This window comes from Anopheles coustani, chromosome X (genome assembly GCF_943734705.1).
Source record: "Anopheles coustani chromosome X, idAnoCousDA_361_x.2, whole genome shotgun sequence".
Classification (NCBI taxonomy): Eukaryota; Metazoa; Arthropoda; class Insecta; order Diptera; family Culicidae; genus Anopheles; species Anopheles coustani.
The window spans coordinates 16,232,769-16,259,162 of NC_071290.1; the positions used below are offsets into that span (position 1 = coordinate 16,232,769).

General features: G+C 48.0%; 2 protein-coding genes and 1 long non-coding RNA gene across 3 annotated transcripts; 2 read left to right on the top strand and 1 right to left on the bottom strand.

The window, feature by feature from the left end:
• Positions 1-1,356: 1,356 nt before the first annotated feature.
• On the top strand, positions 1,357-13,125 carry LOC131268729 (ubiquinone biosynthesis monooxygenase COQ6, mitochondrial). Its single transcript, XM_058271000.1, has 6 exons — positions 1,357-1,575; positions 1,643-2,073; positions 11,853-12,137; positions 12,217-12,413; positions 12,502-12,784; positions 12,856-13,125. The coding sequence occupies exons 1-6, from the start codon at positions 1,383-1,385 to the stop codon at positions 12,883-12,885; spliced, it is 1,419 nt and encodes a 472-aa protein (XP_058126983.1). The 5' UTR covers positions 1,357-1,382; the 3' UTR covers positions 12,886-13,125.
• On the bottom strand, positions 2,109-6,807 carry LOC131268728 (transient receptor potential channel pyrexia). The gene is made up of 6 exons (XM_058270999.1): positions 6,781-6,807; positions 6,133-6,680; positions 3,538-4,744; positions 3,092-3,236; positions 2,535-3,028; positions 2,109-2,471 (listed from the first exon to the last, which is right to left on the bottom strand). The coding sequence occupies exons 1-6, from the start codon at positions 6,805-6,807 to the stop codon at positions 2,109-2,111; spliced, it is 2,784 nt and encodes a 927-aa protein (XP_058126982.1).
• A 1,408-nt stretch (positions 13,126-14,533) lies between the features above and the next one.
• LOC131269414 (uncharacterized) lies at positions 14,534-22,996 on the top strand. The gene is made up of 3 exons (XR_009179005.1): positions 14,534-14,627; positions 16,723-22,669; positions 22,761-22,996. It is a non-coding gene; the product is annotated as an uncharacterized LOC131269414 (long non-coding RNA).
• Positions 22,997-26,394: the final 3,398 nt, after the last annotated feature.

The window sequence follows — 26,394 nt, forward strand, 5'->3', positions numbered from 1 at the left end:
CGCATTTACTAGCAGTATCCAATATGCTAACATATTGGAAACGAGTGGGAAATGCGATAGGAAAAATTAACTAAATGAGTGATACTAGAGAGTTGGTATATGAAGCTAGACGAAAATTGAAAAAGAAAGATAAATGAAACGCACGTTATTTATACCAATAAAAACACACCAGAAAACGAAACACATCAGACGTATGCGTGTGGCGAAACGATAAATATAGTCCATTGTCCAATACCGCCTGGCCTTTCGAAAAAGGGAAACACAAACGAATGCTGTGGATTGATGATGCTAAACACTGCGCGTTACGATTGGACTTACCACTGCGTTTCACCGTAAAGGGTATTCCTAGGGTTAGTTGTAGGATATAAACGTATAAACGAATCAAGTAGGCGCCCGGAGAGTAGACACTTTCGAATTAGATACATACAATATATACCCGTTGGTTACTTAATTTAGTTGATGTTTTTCTTCTTACGAGCTGAGACGAACTGTTGTTAGCTTTCTGTAGCACTTTACACATGTCTTTGAATAGACCTTATATACGAACCATATAGAAGTAAAACTGACTGCCACATTCCAACGATAAATTAAGGATCAAAGCGGTTTGTTTCGATATTCGACGTAGTATGTGCTTTTTCGTTTTCTTTTTATTTTTTTAAACCTTGTATTATCGGCAGAACGCGAAATGCACTGGCCTTATCGGGGCATAAAACGTAATAAATCTAAAGTGATTGTTATAGGACAAAATTCAGCGGCTCGTTTTGCTATCAATTGCTAGTGTCTGTATTTTACCGTCGATCATAAAGCGCTAGCCGCTTTGAGGTAAGAACGTCTTTTCCTAGCTTGAATTGTATGTGATATTTCACTAGCGATATATCTTTTATAACCGATAAAGGGTGGCTATGGTTAGCCTTACTGTGTCTGTTTGGGATGACCGCAAGCGTTAACAACTCACCATTCGTCTGTCATCATGCCCGAGAGTGTTGCAAACACATTACACCCATTGCATGTATCTTATTTGTTTCGATTAGATTGTAATACTCGGAGTAACGGCCCGTTTGAAATTTAAATGCACTAGCCTGCGTTCAAAACCTGCAACAACCACTAGGCACTTGGGGTCAAAAACAAAAATTCACCAATCATCAGTAATCGAGGAGGTTATCAGTAAATGCTCAAACTAGTTGCATGATGGCTGGCATATTGTTTCTGTAATTATTTGATACTAAAATTTGTGATATTTTGTAAATAAACAACCGTTCCAATATGGCGGACTGTGGGAAGGTACTTCGGTGCAACCTGTTGTTTGGAAAACTTGGTCTGGCCCGCAGTTGTCAAAAGGTTTGTTGTGAAATGCAACGGACGTACACAGAAGTGCAGTGAAAATGAACCGGTTAATCCAAGGAAGAGTGCTACTGAAAAGTGTCGCCAGTAATGCGCTCAAATCGAACCAATGGCGAACGATAGCCACGACGATCAACCGCCCGCAATCAACTGGACCGGATGGCGCACCACAGCATTATGACATAATCATCGTCGGTGGCGGTATGGTGGGCACGGCGCTCGCGTGCGCCCTCGGTAAGGCTCAACCCGTTCGCCGGCTCGCTGGTTTTCACTCGGTATCTGATTTCGTAACATATTGCAGGGAAAAATAGTCGGCTGCAGGACAAGCGCATACTGCTGCTCGAGGCAGCACCCGGCTTTAAGGAACCGTCTGCCGAGCAGTACAGCAATCGGGTGTCGGCGATCAGCAAGGGCACGTACCGGCTGATGCAGAGCATTGGCGCGTGGGAAGAGATCGAGCGGACGCGGGTGAAGCCGGTGCTGAAGATGCAGGTATGGGACGCCTGTTCCGATGCGCTGATCACGTTCAACTACGACGACCTGTCCGAGAACATCTCCTGGATAGTGGAGAACGACGTGCTACTGGCCAGCGTCTACCGTCAGCTGCAGTCGGTACCGAGCGTCGAGATACGCTACGCGTCCAAGCTGGCCAGCTGCGAGCTGATCCGTGACGGTGCGGAAAAGAGCACGGTGCAGCTGGCCAGCGGCGAGCGTCTTTGCTGTGATCTGCTGGTGAGTACACGACCCGGGATTTATGTGTGCATGCTTCACAATTTCTTTATTTTATTCTTAATAATATCGAGGTCTTTGCTAAGCTCGTCCAACCGCTTGAGGATGGTTTTCTGCGTCTCCTCGAGCGCCTTGGCCGTGCTGGTCGCGCTCGTGCGCACCGTCGGAGCCGCCGGCATCGTGTCCGGGCGCGTACCGCCGTAGAAGTTCTCCGAGATGGTGCGATTCTTGTTGATCGTCTTGAAGTGCTTCCGGCGCAGCGTCACCGCACCGTCGTCGCCCATCAGCAGGTCGTTGAACGTCTGCATGTTGCGATAGGTTTGCCGGCGTCGAATCGATTGGTTGCGTTCGCGCCGCTCGGCCACCAGCTTGTAGATGGACGTTATCAGCTCCTTCGGGATCTACAACGGTACATATATCAATGGGTTTGCCTTGATGCACTATTCACCCTTTTTTATACGTACCCGCTTCTCGCGTGGATCGTTCGGCTTGACACGAAAGTGCAGCCGGCAGCGGGACGTTTTCAGCAGCGCTATCCGCTGAAAGAGGGCCCAGATGCGTATCGGTGCCTTGCGCAGCAGGCGTGAAAACATTAGCCCTTCGAGGCGCGAGATCAGCTCGGCCTGGCGCGACAATCGGTCGAGGCCGGCCGACTGCTGCAGCCCCTGGATGTCGCTGACGGCCAGACCGACCAGCAGGTTGGTCAGTATCACCGTCACCAGCAGCACAAAGGCGAGAAACATGCCGTGCGCCGTCGCCGGGTACTCGATCTTCAGGTTTTCGCCGTAGAAGATGTCCTCGAACTCCAGCTCGCCCGCCATCATGACGATCGTTTTCAGCAGCGAGCGCGGGATCGCCTTGAACGCGATGTAGTTCGGGAACAGCACGCAGAAGCTCAGCCCGAACGCGATCAGCAGGCAGCAGTAGGCCATCAAAAACTTGGAGAAATTGACCGCCACTGCAAATGGGGCAATGGCAGAGTGAAGGAGAAGAAAAACAAAATCCCGTTGTGTCTTCTTACCGGTGGTGAACATTTGAACGTACAACCCGAAGATGGGAAAGCGCCCTACCAGCATCATAAGCTCAAGCCAGGCGAGAAAAATTACGACAGCAGCTACGTGATGCTGCCATATCATGACGGAGTTGACGTCGCTGAGTCCATTATGCTTGTTCGGGAAGGGGTAGAGAACGAAAGATAGAAACGTAATATACTTTTCCGGAAAAAAGCGGGTGTGAGTTTGTGACCCAAAATTCAGACAGTTCAGTTGCATCAAACTCATATTTTGAAATACGTCAGTGATATTCTTTCGTGTGAACGTGAATCCACAGTCTCATGAATTGAAACGTCATTAAAATTGGAAAAATATGATCAAAAAGTTTGAAACCCTCGACACTTCAGGCTGCCTGTTTTGACTACCGTCTTATTATCCGGCTCTTGGTGCGTTGGAGGTGAAAAAGGTTACTCACCGTGCAGAGGAAGATGCCGATCACGATGCTCCATTGCAACCAGTTCTCCCAGTAGCGCACGTAGCTGACGAACCCGTGCATCATCTGAAAGATCTCCTTGGTCAGCAGGACCAGATTGAAGAGGATGATGATGTAGCCGACGGCCGGGACGTAGGCGGGCGTTTGGCAGTTCCGGGTGCGGCAGTCCTGCACGTACACGCCAAGCACGTACGCGGTGAACAGCAGCACGAACAGACCGTGATAGAAGAGGCTGAAGATGAAGAACTTGCGAATGCGACGCCACTTCAGCAGCAGGAAGGTTTCGCACAGCGGATGCTTGAGGATGCGCTTCTGGCCGACCTCGATGAACGCGAGCAGCAGCTCGGTCTCGCCGCGCTCGTTGTTCGGCACCAGCAGCCGGAAGTCGAGCCGGATCTCGCAGTCGACGTCGCCGATCTCGTGGATGCTGTTGACGCTGATCGCCGCGTCCAGCTTGTCGATGTAGCGCGGGATGATTTCGGGCGTGCGGCGGATGATGAACGACAGCGCCGACACGCCACCGTTGGTGCGGGCCGTTATGTCCGCACCGTACTCGATCAGCATGTACACGCAAGTGCTGAACTCGTTGAGGGCGGCGATGTGCAGCGGCGTGTAGCCGAAATGGTCCGCCCGGTTCACGTCCACCTTCGCCTTCAGCAGGCTGAGCGTGCAGTCCCAGAAGCGCGACTCCTTCACGATCGACGCGTGCAGCGCCGTCCGGCCGTCCCGGTAGACCGCGTGCACGTCCGCCTTCTGCCCGATGAGGTACGTGACGGTTTCGTGGCACTGCGACAGGCAGGCCAGGTGCAGCGGCGTCTGCTGGTCGCGATTGCGTGCGTCGATGTTGGCCCCGGCCGCCACCAGCAGCTTCACGCACTCGAGGTAGTTCTCGGACGCGGCCAGATGCAGTGCGGTGATCTTCTTCTGACCGTACTGCGAGCGTGCGTCGGCACCATGCGCCAGCAGCAGCTCCATGCACTCCGTGTACCCGAGGGCTGCGGCCACATGCAGCGGTGTTTGCGTGTACACCTGCGGCGTGTTCGGGTTGGCGCCGCGCTGCAGCAGATGCTCCACGCAGCTCTTACTGTTGCGCATCACCGCGTAGTGCAGCGCCGAATACTTCTCGATGCCGGCATTAATGTCCACGTGCTGGTCGAGCAGCAGCGTCACACACTCCAGACTCCCGCAACTGTAACGGTGGAAGGTAGAGGACATTGGGAAATGGGATTGAAACTCATACCCGGTTCGCTGGGTTGATCTTAATATGGCGAATAGAATGGATACCAACCAACCATCTTGCCTCAAGCTTGTCAAGCGAAAGTGCTCTTTCACAATATCCAAAGCTAGATGAACTAGAACTTCCGTAGATTCATTATTTGCCATCTTCTGAATCACAGAGGTTGAAGTCCACACACGTTAAACATTGATCGACGGATAGCTTGTATAGTTGAAACGACTCACAATGTTTATCGTTAATCGTGAGCAAACGTTGAAAAATTGTCTGATTAATTTTTCACACATTGCAAACACTGATTTCTTGCGTGAAGAAGCGGTTTCTGTCGTCCAAACAATTTCCTAACGTTGGCTGTTTCATGAAGGGTGAGTTCTCTGAGTTGTTTCGGAAGGATTAATACTTTACTTAAGTACTTAATTTCCGTAGTAACCATCATCGTAATGTCCGTGTACCCAGAGGCGGATCTACCTATGAGCGGACTGAGCGGCCGCGGGGGGCCCCGAGCTTAAGGGGGCCCCGTGATGAAAACCCCAGACCGCAAAAGTAACTACCAATTTTATTTATTCTCTCAGCGGTACACATACTTTGATCAAAGTTAGTACAGATGTATTTTAATATTGCTTATCCATTGTTAATTTTCACCTAAAACCTTGCCAGAATATGTTTTCATGAATCTTCTTTCTCATCTAATAATGTCCGTTTGACTTCAAATGCTCTCAATTTACGGTCTACCAGCAAAAAAAAAAAAATTTAAAATGTTTTCGTCATCGCTGTTAAAATTGATAAAAAGATTTGATAATTTGAGAGCGATTTAAAAAACCCCTATTGCGATTGCGATTATTTTCAGATAATGAAGATCTAATGTCTGATTTCATAAAATAAGCAAATATGCGTCCTTTATGTGTATAAAGGATTGCTAAAAATATGTATAAAGGATTGCTAACTGCTGTAAAAAATAAGTCCAATTTTGGCCATAAGTATAGAAACACTTAGAGCAATGGAAATGTCTGGAGGGTCCCGTTTATCCAACCGCTTGGGGCCCCCGAACGGATTGATCCGCTTCTGCGTGTACCAGAAGTCGAAAAAAGTTCCCTCGAATCTAGAATTCCTGAAGCGATTGATTGGATAACTTTTTCGCTATGACTTTGGTTTTGTAGATTCGTGTTTAATTGCTGCCAAACGAGGAGTTCAGTCAACTTGTGCATTGTTACCCGGAGATACGCTTCAGAAATCCTCGTCGCCGATTGATATGTTTGTTGGTTTCCATTTATTATTACCACTAATACGAATGACTTGTAGCCAACTACAATAGGAGTGTATCGGAAGGATCGAAGTGGACCTACCTGGCAGCGCAGTGCAGCGGAGTGGCAGCCCGTTCCTTGTCCCAGCAGTGCGGCTTCGCACCGTGCTGTAGCAGCAGCTCGGTCGCCTTGTAGTCGCCGATGTAGCATGCCAGATGCAACGCCGATCTGCCGGCAGTGTCGCACGCGTGCACGTTCGGGCCCTCCAGCGCCAGCACCTTCCGCAGCAGGTCGTGCTTGCTGTACCAGACCGCGAGCAACAGCACCGTCGTAACGTGCTGGCCGAAGTCCTGCAGGATGTCGCCGACCGGCACCAGGCTGCACAGCAGCAGCTCCGCGATCCGCTCACCGTCGGGCAGCTCCTTCAGCCCGGACTCGATCTCGGCGTACGCCCATATCTCCTCCTGACTCTCGCGGCCCGTCCCGAAGTCGTGCGGTTGGTTGGGCGACGAAATCTCCACCCCGCCGACGTCGCTCTCGCTCGAGATGCTCAGCCGGTAGCGGCCGGCACTGTCCGGCGGGTCGCTGGCATCGTCCTCCGGCTCCTGATAGTACATCCGGTACTCGTCCTCCCACCGCATCTCATTCTCCTATCCGGACGGAAACAAAACCACAAACCACCGATCAGTATGTGTGTGTGTGTGTTGGGAGGTACCGGGCCAATGCCGGTCAAGGTGAACGGGAGCCTACTATGATTGAAAATCGCACCGTGTCCATGCCGCACGCGCTGGCCTCTAGCAGCAGCTCGATGTCAGTACACTAGATCCGTGTACCCTCTCACCGGCGAGCTGGGGTGAAAAAAACGAGATGATTTAGTACAACCACACGCCGCAGAACAGCAAGTGTGCAACTAGAGGAACCCCTCTCGGAGAAGACGCAGGCAAGCTAGTCGTGGTTGGAGGGAAGAATAATGCCACAGCAGCGTATGCAGTTTGCTGCAGCTCCCGGAACCTACTTATTCTAGGAAAACGTTTACCATGGAAGGGCGAACAATTAGTGCAGCCATGGTCACCGATCTTCGCGTAAGGGCCCCCTCCGACGCTAAGGTAAACACACGCCGACCGCCAACGGTGTGCGCAAAACGCAGTAGCAACGAATCAGAGACTGTTTTACAGAGCCGAACAACATCATCGGCTATCTTGGGCGGATGATTGCAACCCCCGCTCCAGCTGGGCTTATGTAAGCCCCGAGTAGAACCCCCGGACGACCAACGGGCGTCCAACGACACGTTTATGTAAGCGAGCTGTGGGCATGTTACACCGCAAAACCCGGGATTTCGACGCCAACACGCAATCCATCGACTGCTGCTTCGCGTGTGTCACTCGTCAAGCAATTTCCCGGGGCGAGCATGCAAACGGGAACTGCATGCTACACGACAAGGCAAGATGGAGGTGCACGACCAGCGACTCCCGGTGAAGGCAACGTCAACGGGACGCTTCCCATTTCTCCTCCCACACCTACCCGCTACGATCGGCCGGTGTGTGGGTGCGTTATTTGGATAACCAGCGAAAGATTTGTTTAGTGTTGCGCTTGTAACTAATTTCGCCCCGGGAGACGGAGCTGGCGGTGTGGCCACCGTGAAGTGGAACAAATCTCGAACCGACCGACGTGTTGCGCTAAAGGAAGGAAGGTGAAAATTGAAACACCGCTAAACGCGAACACCGGCCACCATCATCCGTTGGCACGTCCGGTGCGATGCTGCGTCGTCTCGTTAGCCGCGAAGATGCGACTTGTTGTTCGCTTTCCTAGCAGAGGCTGTGCACCAATAGTGTTTGCAAAGGTGTTGGATCGCGAAACCAAAACGATCCACACTCAACACCCTTAATTCTTACGACCTGTAACGGGTTGTAAACCTTCGCCTAAACGATCCGAATTAGCACGCTAGTGAGACTACAACTAGATGTACACCGTTTTGGATTTTCCTTCTACGAAACGTTCTACGTTTTAGTCAAAGTTTACGAAGGCCATCCTAATTAATGCTACGCCATTTGATCATTTTAATGTGTCTTTTAAATGGGAGGATATTGACGAAAAGACTGGATCTCCCTAGGATGTTTGAATCGCATCAGGAGAATGCACCATACGCGATCCGGCTTCACACGCATTTTTCCAAACAAAGCTATCTCTTGCAAGCTAGCAAATGTATCAAATGTTGAAGGGATGTGTTCTCTTTTATCTTTAATAGTGGTGTCGAGCTCTGACGCCAACATTTTCAAAACCTGAACTTATCATATGTTTGACCTGGGAAGTTGTCAACTAGGAAAAAAAGTTCAATCATACTTCCCATTGTTTTTCCTTGGAAAATACCATAAACGATATAGTTTTGCAGAGTATAACTACTTTAAAAACTCGTGTCCTTTTTAGGGTGTTTGAATTAAAAGTTTAAATCATGTATCGAAATGTAATTCAATGAAACTATTACTGTCTGGTTGATTAGTTGCCAGTTCAACTGAAGGATCCTGCACGTTGATGGCGTAAAACAAAACTGCAAAAGCAAATCAAATTTCGTTTGGAATATTCGACCTGCGTTAAACAGTAGCCAAGATATTTGGAGTTAAATATAAAAAGTGACACTGCACCTTCACTTTTAAGAATAGCTGTATATGAAAAGTCGGAAAATAGGACTTTTTATACAGCATTGAGTCAGAACTCCCTGAGGTTGACCGTGAAATTCCTCCTGCTTCACGTTCGCCAGAAATGCTTCTCCTTTTGTGTTGTTCTGACGTAAGAGAGTTTTAATGTTGATTACAATCTGGAATTCTGCGCGTCCCAAAGGCATTGGCGTCTTGCACATTCCCAACCATATCCTCGTGTGGGGGGGTTTCGGTGCAGCTGGAGTTGCTCCCCAAAGTCAGAAGTTTGTTTTCTTTTATTTTTGTGTGTTCTTCCGCACGGTCTGCTTTTCAATGCCCGCCTGGACCCAAAGCCACCAGTTGCATGCAAGAGGAGGGGAAGCGGGAGGGCTAGTTGGGGGGGAAACATGGGGAAGCAGCGACGACGACACCATGTTTTTTTACCACACGCCGAGCAAGGGCGCCGCTCATCCGCACTCGCTGAAGAGGCCACTTCTGGAAGATTTGGAATTTGTAAACAAAACATTCGTTTTCGGCGTTAATTTGGTGTGCGGTGTTGGCGCGCGCGGTTGGAAAATGAGCGAGCGCGCGGCGACGGTTCGCGGAAAAACAAGAGGAAAATGATCAATTTCGTCGGCGCGTGCGGTTTGAAGCCGCTGATCACGCTTTTAATTAGCCGTGTTTATGTGCTCCGTTGCGGGAAGTGAGTCCACTTTGGGGAGCGATGCCTCTGATTGCACAGACACCTATATTGCCGCGGCGCAACATTAGACGGGTGAGCTCCTAAATCTTGCACGGACAGTGCAGTCGATCGTTACAGAAAGCAGATCCGCTTGGAATTCGTTTTCCATGGAAAAACAATCCGTAAACTCAACTCACGTTCAGACCGTCCCAAATATTAACACTTTCTTGTTGTACACTTTTTCTCAGAAGTCTTCAGGAGCGTGCCTTCCCACTCGTGAACATCCTGTTGTGTTCCCTGAATCGCCACTAGCAACTTGTACCACACTGGACTGGATAAGTGGACTATTTTGATGGCTTCCAGATTTCGTGCCTTTTAGGCTTTGGGTTGATCGAAGTCCCCCGATCGGGCAGCGTCGAATGCCGGCGATTTCCTACCTTGGGAGGCCCTCCGATGGGGCAATGGTTTCACCACCAAAACAACAACCACTTTGCCGTCTTTCAGGGCTTTCCCGTTTGCAACGCGAACCCGAAGGCTTCCTTGAGCCCGCACCGCGTCGAACGCCAACCGAGAACTGATGCAAACGATCCCGACGATGATGGACCCGGCCAGCCGCCGCCGCGAAACGCAACCAGCACACCCTACGCAGACTGGCCACCGGCAGAGAACCCTCCCACCACCCTGCCGGCAAACTTTTCCTTCCTTACCCGACCCCGTGGCCATGAGACGGCCCACCGATGGAAGAGAGCGGCGTTCAGGAGAACATGATCTGTTCACGCTTTTCTAAAACCCGGAGCGCGCCAGCCCCGCCCCGCCGCGGTTCCCCGCTGGAGAAGCAGAAGGAATATGAATATATAAATACACAGGAGTGCGAACAGACACACGCACACGGGAGCGTCTTGGAGAGAGCATGGAGAGATGCTGCGCGCCATGCAGGATGCGCCTGGCCAACGCGGGCGAAAGCGAAAGAGCGAATTTTGCTGCGCGGGAGAGCTGGCCACCCAACGCCGCGAAGAGGATGTGGCGGCGTGAAAAACCATCAGCGAAACGTCTTCCCGTGAACGCGCATACTTTCTTCCCACCCGCGGTCGATTTGCGGTGGTTTTTCGGGAGCCGGATGAAAATGAGAACCAGATGGAGTGCCTCTCAACGGGATGGCAATGGCAGCAAGCGATGGCATTGGGGGAATGGGGAGCAGGACACGGCGGTCGGCGGCGTGGGACGTACCACACACACGCAAGTGGTCGTACGAAGAGGACGCCGACGCGCTTACAGAAACATCCGCCGAGTGTGGAAAATCAGTGGCGACGACGATGTTAAGCCCATCCCCCCCTCTTGTTGGTGGGAGAAGGCAGGTCGAGAGGAAATGGTGCACGACCACCTCCGTGTGTTCGCCTGCTGCGGTGGGGAATGCTCGGAGGACAGCTCCCCAGCTCTGATGACGGTGGAAAAAAATGGGAATGTTTAGCATCGGCACTAATTAGCACTCGTCGTCGTCGTCGTCGTCGCCGTTGTCGCCACCGGTGCCGGCGGGAGATCGTTTATGTCCGTCGGCGGAACTGGCCAACCTGGGGGTGGAATCACGTTACCACTGGCACCCGAATCAGAACGCGCATAATGAGTCCAATGTGGTGGCGGTGGCGTGCGACGATGGGAAAATGCTTTCGCATCCGGTCTCATGATCTCAAGCTGTCGATAACTCTCGTACGCGAACCAACCCCAACATGTGTGCCATAAAAGGAGTAGAAGGACAGTGAGGGAGAGTAAAAGAGAGAGAGGGGGAGCAAACGCAACTCGGGGGACAACAACGTGGTTATAATTAAGATGCGTTACCAACTTACCTCCCGCATTATCGGTGCCTAACCAGCGCAATTCCGTCCGCCTTTCATCTTTCCGTCCGGCGCATTGCATACCGATGTGTGGGGGTCGAACACGTGAAAAGCCATGTCGTACACAGAGCGCAGCTGGAGGAACATATTTTGCCTGCCCAGGATCCAGCAACTACATGCACTGGCGATTCGTTTAGCGTTGTAAATGAATTTTCCAAGACGGCTGTTCTACAGAACCGTTTGAATCCAAAAGTTTAAGTTAAGTTAGATGTTTATGTTATTACTTGTTGATGGATGGTATTTATTCTGTCGCTTCTGTGAAACAAGACGAACTCCGGTGTCACGAAGGAACATTTAATATGGCCTTAAGATATTTGTTTTGTCTGGGTTGGCGTTTGTTTGTGTGTGTTTTAACACACGTTTAGGAAACTACAGTAGACGGAAGATTTTATTCAGCCTTTTATTTAGTGTTTATTTTTGGTACTTGATATTTTTCTTACCTCTCCTTCCCAAACCTCACTATTTTCACAAGATTGAAAATCTGTGAAACTCACATCGGTCCGTTTTAACCATTAGGGTGGTTCTAGTTTTAACGATAGTTCGCTGGTGGTCGAACTGCTTTAACCGGCACCGGAAACCAAATGCATAATTCGCTAACAAATGTTTTTTTTCTCGTAGGTCGGTGCCGACGGTTACAATTCGCTGGTGCGAAGGCAGATGGGTGTACACAATTTCACGCTGGCCTACAACCAGATGGGCGTGGTGGCAACGCTCCGCCTGGCGCCGCCGCGGACGGCGGACAACGTGACGGCGTGGCAGCGCTTCCTGCCGACGGGACCGATTGCGCTGCTTCCGCTCAACGACGAGATGAGCTCGCTGGTGTGGTCGACCGGTGTGGCCGAGGCGAAACAACTCCTACAGCTCGACGCCACTGCATTCGCCAGTGCGGTCAATGCCGCCTTCGTAAGTTTTGCCGCCGGTCGTTGCGACGGTGTGTATATTCAGAGCACCGCCAGACCTAAACCCACCATTTCCGTTTTAGAACAAACCGGTACCCCACAACTCGCTGGTGGACGATGTGATGAAGAGCGTGCACACACTGATCAAAACGACCACCGGCGGCCAGCGTTTCGAGTCCGCGCCCGTCGTGGAGGCGGAAGTGCCGAACTCCCGGGCCGCATTCCCACTCGGGCTGGGACACACAAGCACCTACGTTGGTCAGGGCGTCTGTTTGATCGGGTAGGTCGGGAAGAAGCCCACTCCAACACGAAACCTCCTCCTGACCTAAATGTTAATGGAATGCTGTTCATTTCTATTCCTACTGCAGCGATGCCGCCCATCGGGTGCATCCTCTCGCTGGCCAGGGCGTCAATCTCGGCTTTGGCGATGTGCAGGCGCTTACCGACATGCTGGCGAGCGCCAACTACGCCGGGCTGGGCGTCAACAACCTCAACGAGCTGGTTAGGTACGAACAGCAGCGGCTGAAGCACAATCTGCCCGTTCTCCTCACGACGCACAGCCTCCAACGGCTGTACACGACCGATTTTGTGCCAACCGTAGCACTCCGCAGTATCGGTCTCACCCTAACGAATGCACTCCCGCCGGTCAAGGTAACGTTCTCCTCATCCGTGCGATCGTTCGAACCCATTTTAACGATTATTTTCTGTCCTTTCGTTCACAGAAATTCCTCATGAACTTTGCAATGTCGTAGGAACAATTTTAAAATGAGCTATGGGGAGGCACAGATGCGATGAATTCATTTCCCATTTATAATCACCGAAAGGCTTAGTTAATAAAGTTAATTTGTAACGAATTGTTTCAGTAAGTAGCTTAACCCTTGATTATATGTAATAACAATACGGTGAACCCAAATGATTGAACCAACCAATATATTCAGGTAATTTCAGCCACTATGGCTTAATTTATTGCACAAAAAGAAATAAATCATATTTGCCCTGACAAACGTTAAAGATATACTTTTACAAATTAAAGATTCCACAGCTTATTTCGGTTGTCAATCGTCTGTCTGTGAAAATGAGCGCTGGAGTATTTTAAAACAAAGAAAACCCGTTGTGGGAATCAATTTCATTAGCGAGCGAAATAACAATTGCACCATCACAGTTTTGCATGTGTTTTTTCCAGTTTAGAATGTTTTACAATCGGTTTCTCATCTTTTTAATCCATTACCTTCGTATTATTCTGGACAGTTTCTTACTTTTCAGTCGAATTCAGCCATTTATTAATGAAAAACGAAGTGACATAAAAATAGAACCGTGTAAGTTTTTTTTTTTATCAACGCTTGATTGTTCTCACAAAACAATAATTCAAATACATTATTTTATAATATGGCAAAAGGTTTTGAAACTGATTGTTATAACATGCAAATCACAATTGTTTGAATTGAAATCATGCCCATAAAACATTATAGTGTTACTTCTATTTTTCGTAGTGAGCTCATTATTTGAAACATAAATATTTCATACCACACAAATAACAATCTAAATTTCGACAAACGGCTTGCATAAAAACGAAGTAAGATTTTCCAACGGTTCGTTCAAATTAAATATGGTTGCATTTATGTAGCTAGGAAGGTGCAGTGCTAGAATAACAATGTAAACATAAGTTCATGACAGTAGGGTGAACAATAGAAAGCGACGAAGTTTACTGCGTCTCGCTCTAGAAGAATCGAAGAAAACAACCGATGATTTATGTATGTTTTTTTACAGCTACTTTAGTAAAAAACTTCTAAAAAGTACGCTCTTTTTTCCAGGTCTTTCGTGTGCGGGTTTCGCTGTGCTAATCAAATGACATTTTCAATGATCTTCTTATGAAAATCTCCAGTTTTCCTCGGGTGAAAAAGATAAGAAGAGAAAAGAAAAAGAAGTTAGGAAAACAAAGGAAGACCAACTGAACATGACGAAACATGCGCTCAGCTGCTCGGTCCATGTCGCTACGTGTGTGTTTATGTCAGCGGAAGCATATTACCAACACACCCGTGCCTCATCTTATGGCCTTGCACAATAAATTCTCGTACAGCCACCCCGTCATCCTTTTACCGCAGTATGTGGATGTAGGAATATTCAAGGGAATTTTCGCACATGATTCATCCAGTATTCGATGCGTCATTAGTGCATCCATCCACTAGAAATTCCAATATTCGCCCTGTCGACGACGTCTCATACAGAGAAATCCTTGAATGTACTACGCAATAAAATAAGAAAAATTGAAATGGGCCACGATTTTCCCCACCCTGCGCCGTACAACGGCACGAACACCAGCATAACAGCTGCAAGTATGTTGCTGCTGATGGTGAGGTTTGCCTATGATCGCCAGCACATCGAATGCTCAGAAAGGTGCTAGCCGTCGTGGAAGTCGGTGTTGTTTCTCGTTGGTTGTGGCATTTAGTGATTGGATAGTGGTTCAAGGAAGTGTCTGCAAGCCAGCGAAATCCAGGTGTGTAACAAAGAAACCTCAAAGTGTATCGCTAGTTGCCTTGGTGAGGAATTTCCAGCTAGTTATTGAAATGGGAATGGAGATTCATGTCGTTTTCCATCTAAAAGGAAGGAAGTCTAGCTGGTTTCCGCTACTACGCATTAACAATTTCCGATACCTCTTTGCTTGGTAGGATCAATTATCTCATGCGTCATAAGGTTAAATTTATAGTTAGGGTTAGCATAAAATGTACTTTTTAATCCTAGAGCCCTTTAACCTTACTTTCCAACTATACTTTCCATTTCCCGTTCGGGACTGTTATGCAGACTTTTTAAAAGTCCAATATATTTTTCCACGTGCTCTAATGCGTGTTAATTGTGCCCTAGCCCGAGCAGATGGTGGCACATACTTTGTAACTAAATTAAAATACGGTAAAATGTACAAATTCCATTGCGCTGTGCTTTGCAAAATGGCGTACGTGCACCACGTCAACGTGTTGCACTGCGAACAAGTAAAAAAGAACGATCGGGAAACGATGCAATATAACCTCCCTGTGCGAGAAAAAGTGACAAAAGATGATTCGAATAGGACGGAAAAAAGAGAAAGGGTAGCAGTTTTGCGTCATACTAAAGGCCAACAACGGAATTTTACATTTTGTATTTAAAACACTGGTAGGCATAGGACGGAAAATTTTCTAATTTTTTTTAACAATTCTATAAAATTGGAGATATCCTAATGCTTCAATTCCAAGCAATAATATTAGGATTTTATTCACATCGTTCATTCGCCCTTCCGTCGTGTCAGTGCACTATTTGCGCAGTGGGAAGCAGAACAAAAGTTGTACAGCTGATTTGCCTTGTGTCATGGGAAGCGAAGGTAGTGTAAAATGAATTGTAAAAAATAACTTTTAAACGTACATTGGCATTGTGGCATTCGCGTACAGTATAGACAATTTCCACGCGCTGCAGCAAAAAATAATAGACATTGAAAAAACATGTCTGCAGGCACAATTATCCCCTCCTCAACAACCGAAGTTTCAAGCCAGGGGAAGAGAAGAAGGGAAGAGGAGGAGGGGGATCTTCACTGAACTGCGTGCTTAGATAAAAGGGCCTTTTTTTATTCGAAATCATCGAAACCTTCGTGCCGATCGTTCTGCTGGCACGTTGCATCATGTTACGATTGAAATGAAACGAAAAACAATTTACTTTTCCTCGTTTGGTTTAATGTTAAATAATAATATTTCTAGAATTTTCTACAATCTTCTTTAGCCAGTACCCAATGCGTGACTGTGTCTACAAAATTGCGTCGGATGAGGGAAGATTATTTTTATAAATAACAAACTCAATAATAACTCATCGCTCTATGTGGGGGTGAAAATTCGACCTCCCGGAGTTCAAGTACCAACGCCGAGGGCAGACAGACTGAGTCTGTAGAGATGAAAATTGTCCGTTTGCGTCATCCCGTCCTTTGTGGTGGCAATAACTTGGTTGCCCTTTTCGAGCTAGACCCCAGTTTGTTCAACTTTTCCAACAAGTTCAGTTGCTCTTTGACGTCTTGAAGAAGCCATGCATGGAGAGACGCTAGAGAAATGCACAATCCAGGTTGGGTATATGCTGTACATAAAAAGTTTATGGTCACCTTTCCCTGCTTTAGCATTACGAATTTCTTCCAAACACACACAACGGAGGTCGACAACTGTTCAACTTTCCTCTGCGTCAACTTTCTCTCTTCCCGAAGATCGATGCACACGTAGACCAAACTGGTCATCACTGACTTCATAACTTACCCAGTCTTTTTATCACAAAACCGTACAGTTGAAATCAATTTTTGTACGGAGTTGAAGTAAGTTGTACCGAAAATGAGTATATAATATGTTGTTTCTTTTATCGTTTAAACCTCAGCTAGAGAATTATAATAATTTTATATGAATTCTTTTTTTTTCTATAATTCCTTTAAAATATGTAATTTTAATCAAGATACTTTGGTTCACGCTTATTTTTTGTTGGTATGGTATATTTTTAAATTACACTCATTTCAATTTCACCTGAATTTAAGCCCGGAATCAACGACGAACGTATATGTTTATTCTTGTTTTTTCATTTTTGTCTATTTCCAGCATCGACCAAGACATCTAGTACCTTTCTCCCCTCTCTCTTACAGCCTGGGATTGCATCTCGGCGATCTGAAGAGGTAGAGAAGTTCTGTTTTCTATTATTTTATAAAAAAAATTATTATGTATTTTATAAAACAAAAAACACCATCACACGCAGCTTTATTAAAGCGCAGGTGAAGATAAATCGATTTATTTTGCTGATTTTTAGCAGCTAGAGAGATATAATCCACCGAACGTCAACTGGGAAACTATTCAAACAAACTTTTCACAAAATGCACCAACAACCTCCTAAACGGTCCACCAAAGAAAACCGTCGGCTTGAGCCCAAAAAGAAAAGGTCACTTGCAATTACAGCCAGAAGAAAGGCACTGACGAAAAGAAGAAAGTCACAGCACCCTCCCAACGGGAAGACGAACAAATTTCAAACAAGAAGGCGAGCGAATCCGATGAGTCATCTTTTGTCCCTCGATTGCTTGGAGACACATTCACACGCAGGAAAAGATAGCTGACAAAGCTACGCCCCGTGAGGCGCGCGTCCTAACCCCTAAAAAAATTTCTTTGTAGATTTTTGGTTCTGTTCCATTTCTCCTCGAATTTTGCTTACTTTAGGTACCGTGTTTTGCACCGTCAGCTTTGCCACAAACGCAACCTAACGCGTCCGTGGAGGAATATGTAACTGACGACAGGCAGACGTTACGACGAAGCACAATGATCGAGAGACTGGGATATAAGAGCATACCAGCGCTGTACGCACGGCAAGATCGGTGAATCATCTCACTATTTCTATTGATTGATTTCTGGGCGTAGTATTACATGTGGACGGCAAGCTCTAGAGGCTCCGTCGCGGGCTGCATTCTAACTACTAGAATTTCTTTGTAGATTTGAGTGTTAGCGAAGAGAATAAGTGAGCGCCAAGATCTATTACCCCCTAGCCACACCGGTCTGGAGAAGATAGGCTATGCCTTCCCGGAGTTCATACTGAGAAAACGAACACGTCACCAAGCGGATCATCATCATACAAACGCGCCCAAAGGCGGCGGAAGAACGGTGAATCGTCTCGTGTTTTCCATTGGTTGATTTTTGGGCATATAAAAAAGGGCGACGGCTCAGCTCTGAGAGGCTCCGTCGCGGGGCTGCATTCTAACTACTAGAATTTCGTTGTAGATTTGAGTGTAAGCAAAGAAGAAGATATATCCCACCTTGGAGATTACAGGTGGGTGGTATTGCCCTATCACGATGGTTACGTTTGCCATGTTCTATTCCCCCCCTTGGAGATTGGTATGTGCTGCCCGTCCGGATTTCGAGCTGATACTGATTGAACGAACCACACACCACCGACTGGGGACATCTAGTTCTACGTAAGGCGGATCATGGGTGAATCGTAGCGAAATGTTGGTTTGAATGATTTTTGCGGGGTGGCGGTTATCTTGGACGGCATGCCATTAAGGTGTCCGTCGCGGCGGTATTCTAACTACTGGGAGTTTCTTTTGTAGATTTGAGTACGCGAGCGATGGATTAATGCCCTGTGTTATGTTCGAGATGATACTGTCCCCATTACGGGCGCCTCACTGTGCGATCGAGAGGTCTATTTCTCCCCTTGCGTGCGATGTCCACCCGGCGGTTTCCTAGAGCTCTATATCAGCGTCGTTTGGAGAAGATCCACATCACCGGGATGACTGGACCTTGTCACATTCACCACAACCCCTCCCCTCTCAGGCAGAAGATCGATCGGCGTATCGGTTTGCTCATGCACCCTTATCTGCTGGAAAGCGTCGCTCCAGCCCTTGGGATACACGCGTTCACTTCATCACGACTGACTTCGAAGGATATTTTTTTTCGCCCGGGTTTTGGCTGGTTACCTACATTCGCGAGCAGTGCTGCTTTTGAAGGCAGATCGCCGAGGATTCGAGTAACCTGCGTTTTGCCCCGATCTGGATGGACCGCGCTCCGTCTTGTGACAGTGATGATCCAGCACGACGCTGTTGGTTCGCTCGCAGAGGCAGCAGTATTTCGTGTGCCACCATATTTTGATGTACTCCGGCTTTATCCCGCGATGGAGAATGGCAGCAAGAAGTAACAGCGGAACACCAGTGATATACATCCCTGTCTAAAGGGAATTGGATAATAGCACACCTACAACACACACTCTGCATTAAAATAAAAAAATACGAGGATTTGGAACTGGAGGCATACTACCAGAAGTTGCTCCGGTAAACAGTTGTCTTGGGCAGTTGTACAGATGGTCTCTGTGACGCAATTCCATCGAGGCATCTGGCACGGTGCACAATTCTTCGTCCCGTCTCATACCATGGATACGACGAGGAAAACAGGCATTGTGAATCACAGTGAAATGTTGGCATGAATGAACTTTACCGATTTGAAGTGTGATCGTGCGAAAACGGTGATGCAACGTTCCTCATTTCGTAAACGAAAGACATCGGAGTGAACGAATTTGGTTTGAAGTATTCTATAACCGAGCCGTTCCTACGCAACCCCTGCAAGCGTGCTCGTCCAATCAGCAGAGGAGAATCAATGGAGTCATACGAATATGATAGTTTTTGATTGTGAATAATGTAGCTGACTAGGCGTAGCCTTGCCTGTACACAGCGAAGCAGACCCTGTTAGTTGATGAATATACGCCATGTGCTACAAGCTGGTTTAGGCCACTATACGAAGGCGCCAGCGAAATATTTAGGAATCAGTATCGACCGAAAATCGTACGAAACCTGCCCATTTCATGTTACACAGACATCATGTCACCATCAGAGAGAGAGAGAGAGAGAGAGAGAGAGAGAGAGAGAGAAAAGGGGAAGAGATAATCATTGTAATTGTTCGTCTATAATCTGAATGATCGTAGCTGAAATGCTCAAAACCAAAATTCCTGTAAACTACAGGCCGGATTTGATGATAAAACTTCACGCATGTGTTGGTAGTAGTAGGAAACTATTTCGTTCGGGATTGGAATCGACATCAATCACATCTATTATGCAGCCAGGTTGAGCGGGATATACAAAAGAAGCCACAACAAATCATCGCTACAAGCGTTAGTGAACTCGAGCTTCAAATGCAAAAGTTATCAAAGCAGTACTGGTGAATTACAACGAAGCACCAATCAACACTAGGATGTATTAGCACGCCTATAGTCAGCATGAAGATGATTTGTTACACGGACACACATGGTGCAACTACTAATCGTAGCTTGTGTAAACGAAGCGAACGAGTTGATTTCAACTGGATTGCTGAATGAATCTTGGCATGGCAGCACAGCAAACGTTTTAGTATCAAATGAGTTTGATGATCGTAGTGAACGTAGTAAGCGGCGGTTCTATGCGGCGTTCCTTGGCGTGTACTACCTGCAGCTGTGATCGATTTTGTTCCAGCTGTTTGAGGTTAGCTGCTTCTGATCTTTACCCTGCTGTAAGAAGAAAGCACACCGACGACACACGTGTTTGCTGCGGCGGTGGTGCAAGAGTTTGGCTGTCGCTTTGAAACAGCGCTACTCAACGTATATATCGTCCCGAGCAGAGGCTGCGGTGATAATGTCGCAAAGAGTTAAAATATTTTCGCCAGTGTCTTCAGTGTATTTGGTTCCGGGTTCCGGGTAGGCGATGGGGGGCGGTGGCGGCGGCGGCGGAGCCGGCGGTTCCAGCGGAAGGACAGGATGTATGGTTCTGCTTGGCAAGCGTGAAGAGTCCCCAGTGTACGGACGGTGCCTGGGGAACGGCCAGCGAGAAGAGAGCAAAATCCAACGTCGTTACTACGCGGGGGGAGCAAAGGTGATATTTTTGATCGGCCACATCAAAATCGCAACAGCTTTGACTACTCGTGCCACGTACATATTTCCGGCGGTAAGAGTCTAGTTGTTAAGCGAGAAAAAAAGGTTACGGCAGCGCAGGCACGGTTTAACAAATGTTATCGTAATAATAACCAAAAGGCCCGATTTAGTAGACCATAAACGGGAAATAGCAATGTTGTTAGTGCTTTATGCGGTTTATAAACACACATTGCGCGCAACAACCTTATGAAAGTCACACGGATATAAAATAACAAACATCGGCTCCATTGCTTTGGATGGCCGTAAAATTCAATGTAAGAGAAGTGACTGCCTTGCGTCTGCAGAATTATTTTTCCTTTGTGCGATCTTTGGAATTGCGATGGAATTTAGTTTTATAACGAGCACAAACGAAGATTTATGCCGTGCAAAAGTTCCTATCAAAACGGCTTCTTTCGCCGATCAATTAGTTTGTAAAAGAGTATATTGTCTGCACTTCAAGCAACTTAAAATCAAAGCAAAAGGCAAGAAATGTCGAACGTGATTAAAAAACGCTCTCGAAGTTATCCCGGGAAAGGAGAATGATATCTCATAGCTACTAGAAGAAGGAAAAATGGAATAACGACCTTATCATTATGATGCCGTAAAACGCAAACAAGTATTGAACAAAAGACTGACTAAAAGCAAATGATATGATCATTTTCATAGTTAAATCGTCGCTAAAAGTATATTACACACAAACACGTTGACGGAAACGAAGTTGGTGGAAGATCCTGATCAAACCAAAAACAAAACTTATCAGAAGGATTCGTTACTAAGCCAACGGCTCATTCTGAAGGACATGTGGGAAAGAGGGCGGGCAAAAAAAAAACAATTTAAAACTAAAACACGAACAACGAAACTGATAACGGTCGAACAGAAAAGAGGAATCCAATGGCTGTTTGCTGTCCCGGGGCATGCGGCGCCCCCATATATTAGCGTTTGCATCATTGATGTCTTATGGCACCAGATGTTAGCTAACCCGGACGCAAAACTCCAATGTCAAATGTTGCTTTGCAAAGCTACTCAGAGCCAGAACGAGAAATGAACACGTTGAAAAATGTTTGTCAACCCCCAAGACCGTTGAGTGTTTCCGGTCACTTTATGATGTGCCTGAGAGATGATGATGCTCGCCCATCCAGCCTTTTTTGGTTGTTTGGGCAATGGTTAAACAAGCGTACTGGAAAAAGAATCGAGCAAAGCAAACGAGCAAGCTAAAAACAAAAGAAAAACAAAATAGTCCAATAAAATTCCACTTTCATTTCGAAACGAAGCCTTTCTTTCTGTTGTAACTTTTTGATTGGACCAAGGAAACAAAACACAAACATTCGAATCGCTGGGTGTGCTGTCACCTCCAAACTATTTTTTATTGTTTGTTTTATTTCGTCCTCACTCCGAGGATACCATTACTGTATGGCGGCAACCTGTGTCTATTCTATCGTTTTTTCTCTCTTGCTTATATCCTCCGGTCCGGGCCCTAAAGGAGCCTTACGCTGATCACTTCCTTTCAGTCGCCTGTCTCGTGTGGTTCGATCTAGGTTGGGCCAGCCTGACGCGATGCCTCTGAAATCTTGTGACAGCGTGTGTGTGTGTGAGGCTTAAACTCAAGGAGCAAGCAAACAAAACAAGGAGGTTGAGGTTTGAAAGCGCGAAGAAAGAAGAGAAGATGGAAAGATTGCAAGCGAATATCACGGCAACAGTAAAGGGTATCTCACGAAAGCGTTAAAGCAAGCCCGGTTACAAACATGGTAAATATGGCAATAAGATTCTTACGAATCGAAATGCAACAGGTAATGGTGAACTCGCCGGAGAAGAGAAAACACTGACACGGTTGTAAATACGGTCGCACATAACCGAGTTGTGCCCGTTACACGACACGCGAAAAGAAAGCTGCGTGATAGAAGCAAACCAGCCAATCGGAACATTGTAAAACTAACCCTGACGCGATCGAAATCCAGAACCCCAGAATGACACGCGGGCAGGACGATGATGTAAAAAGCCTATCGTATGTTTTCCAAACGAGACGCGGCTCCCCCCCGGAAATGGTCGGGCCTCCTTTGCCCGTCTATGGTATGGCAAACGGTATCTCATCCATGCCTCCGGTGGTTACGAAGAGCCTTTCGCGCAAAACCCGATCAGGTAACGTCCTGCATTTCCATTTTTTCCTCTCCTACGCTTGTTCTCTTATCGATTCTGTCTATCGTCTTTCCGTTTGTTTGGCCGATTTTAGTCCCGTTTCAATTTTAGTCCCGTCCCATATCTATCAGAAGAGGACCAACAGGGAGAAGATGCTAGAAAGGCCACACGCGAGCGCACGAAAGGATGCACAAGATCGAGCTTAGATACGAAGACACGGTCTGAGAAAGCAAACACTTGCGGCGAATGAAACGAAAAAAAAAATCAAAAACGGAGAAAAGACAATCGAGAAAAACGTTCGCGTACTTCAATCAATCAAGGTATCGCGAAGTTGATGCCAAGCAAAAGGAAAGACAAGCTACTACTAGCCGTAGGCCACATTGTTGCTACCTGTCGGTGAATTGCGATCATATAAGGAATACAACAATCCGTCCATAAGTTGAGACAAGTTTAAGTTCTAGCCAGGGAAAGGGACAGAGAGATTAAAAACGTTAAAAACAGAAACCCATCAAGGAAAATTAACTAAGATTAAGGAGCATCTTAAAGTACGTTCATTTTGACGAGCGTTTATGCCACACGTCCCAGGTTTTATTTGGTTACTTTTTTAGTTTTATTGTCTGAATTCCGCATGAACCTCGGGACATTTAAAATCATGATCGGTTTGGTTAGAGAATCTAGTTGCAATTGATGTTTGCATCATGCATGCCTATTTGCTAAGCTAGAACAGGGACAAAAAGCATCCAGCATCCGGAGAATCCGTGTGCGTTTCGGTCGGGGTTGACCGGTCGGAAGAATTCGAAGCACTTTTTCACACCCTCCAGCCTCCAATAATGATCCCCCTCAAGCGCACTGTGATGTGATGGTTCTTGAAGCTATCCATCCTGGGTGTATTTGATGTTAAAACTCTCTATTACTCTATCACTCCATGTCCATGCTCCACTCCCTTTTCGTTTTTTTGGTCTTCCTTTTCCTTGCTTCCGTCTTCCTCGACTGGCCTGCCAGAGCCGCGGCTGGATTGGAACGTGTGGCCATGGCCATGGATCTGCATCCGGGATGAAGCGTTTCCCCGAGTGCTGATGGCGAGGGTCCTGGCCGGCGGGCCGAGCCGGTTCGCGCGTGCTCCGGCTCAGTCTCCCGGGAGGGAAGAGAAGCGGTGGTTCCTCATTTTTTCAGCTAGTTCCCGATACGGTTATCCTACTTGCGGCGCGAACACTCAACCCCACTCGTTATATCCGGCTTCCGGGCGGTTTCTGGTGAAATACGACAGAACCGAGGTGAATAGAATGGACTCGCAAATCAGAACGGAATTCGAGAAAATCGTACCATCGAGACGCGCACCGTGTACCGGACCGGAATTTCCCCACCGCTTCCATGTGTACTCGTGTTCCGTGTGCTGCCTTCCCCCTTCGGTTCACCCGGTAGTATCCGGCTCCGTTGGTTAAACACATAGCGGAAGTGGCAGGCAAGCTTCCGGTCGAGCTTGTTGACGGCAGCTGGGAGGAAAAGTTCTTCGATTCCAAAGGCACGCGTCGCGAACCGATGGAGCCGATCGTTACGCACCACGGATATACCGCAGCTATTGCTGTGGATTGCTACCCACCAGCAGAAAGTGTGTTACTGTGCAGATCTTTAGCGTCTGTGTTGGAAATCTTTTCAATCCGATCGGATGTGTGCCACCGTGAACCGTGACCAGCCACACATCATAAACATCCCAGCCACCAGCCTCTGTCAGGTACCCCCGACAGTATAACCCGTTCGTGGTGCGGCTCTGAGGTCGCCCTGGGCGATGACAACCGTTGTGCTCCAGCCGGCTCCAATCGACGTCTGCGCCTGCGAATCGCCGGTGATGCAGCGCTATCCACTTTTGCCACTTTAATTAAAAAAAAAACCCCCGACCAGAAGCGACGCGAGTTCAGATCACAACACGTCTGTTTCGCTTGTGGCCACCGCCCGCCTGGTGCTGCCAACCATAGAGGTGGAACAGGCGGGGCAATGGGGTCGGTGAGCGCCGGTGGCGATTGCGCTGGCGGCGACCCTGTCCGCCACCGTCCGGCAAGGACGGCCACCCTGTTGTGAGTGAGTGTGTGAGTTGTGTGTGCATACGGTGTCCTCCGCGCTGACGGTGACAAGCGGGCAGTCGCCGCATCGGAGTCGCCTTCCCTCACCGCCGGGTCATCGTACGCGGCCCCATTCGCCTGAACGCTGATCTGCACGGTTGTGCGTGTGTGTGTGCGTGCGTAAACTATACAAATTCCTGCAAACGGATCGGCACGAGCCAGGAGGAAAGCGAATGAGCTAGATCGAGTAAGCGAGCAGCAGTAGATAAAAACACGAATTTGCACCGCCAAACGAGACTTAACCAGATATACATATATAACTATATATATATATATCGAAAGAGCCAGAGAAACAGCGACCCCTTCTCCTCCTCCTCATGGCGCCGCCGGCGGCGGCCAAACCGATCCTCAGCGCCGAAGTAGAAGAACGTGATCGTTTTCGTGTGTTTTTTTCCGTGAACATACTCTGTTCCCCGTGTCCACATCCCGTCAGCAGATTCGGCGCACGCGATCGGAGTGGTGAAAAGAGCCCGTCAGCGGACCGCGACACGGGACAGGCCTGCCGGGTGATCCCTGTAGAGTTGGTGGTGTTGGTGATGGTGCTTGGCGGTTGCTTGCAAGCTCGCATTTCGCCTCTTCGAAATACGGCGAATGCTTGGCACGTGTACATCTGTCGGTTCTACTACTAAAAAGGCAAAAGTAGTGCAGATTCAGAAAATAGTGCTAGTATATCATCGTCACTAGTGGTAATACATCCAGTTAGAATCAGCGCTGACGCTTCAACATCCTTCAGCTCGCTCGCTTCCCTCGTCGATGTCGAAGTAAATTCTAGCTACCAAAAAATTGCTGGTTGGTGTTCGCCCTGAAGCGAAACGGGCGCAGAGTTTCCTCCACGATTGACGCGATCCGGGTGCACTCCGTGTGCCGGCGGCCGGAATCTGCGAACCATCCGTATATCCATCGTCGGGCCTCGCAACAAAACAGGGCTGTGTGCTGGTTGTGGGAATTAAGAAGAGGATCACGCTCGACCCCCTGCAACACGGGGAGACGGATCGCGGGCCGGATGGCGCGGTTTCGAGAGCGGCCTCGGACCGGTGCGGGTGTGTCCCCGGGCCCGCACCATCTCGCAGGGCCAAGGCTTCCACCCGCCATCCCCCGGTCGACCCGTTCTACGATCCATCATGAACGCAAAAAATAATAGTAATAACGAAAATTCTTTTTTCCTCAGTGCGTGCGTGTGCGCCAACCCCGAGCTACGACACCGAGCTCTCGCTCCCTTCGTCCCCCCCGCGGGGCCGGGGGGAGGTTGTCGGCTGGTGTTTTTGTCCGGGACCCTGTCCGGTGGCAAACGGCGCACATACGCACGCGCGCAAACACACACACACACACCCAGTCTCACGGACTCACTTCCTACCTTCTCGTTCTATCTTTAAGCTTCAAATATATATTATTTATCCGCCGATCATCAACGACAAACCAAAGTGTGCGCTGAATGCCGTCCGTCCGTACGTCCGTCCACGAACCTTTTTCTCTGCCAGCCATAGATCATAAGCGAGCCGCCGTCCAGCAAAACGAAGCGCAAATTTCGGTTTTTAACCTTTTTTTAAGCTACAAAACGAAACAGACAAACGTTAAAAAATCAAATATGTATATACATACGTATATATATAA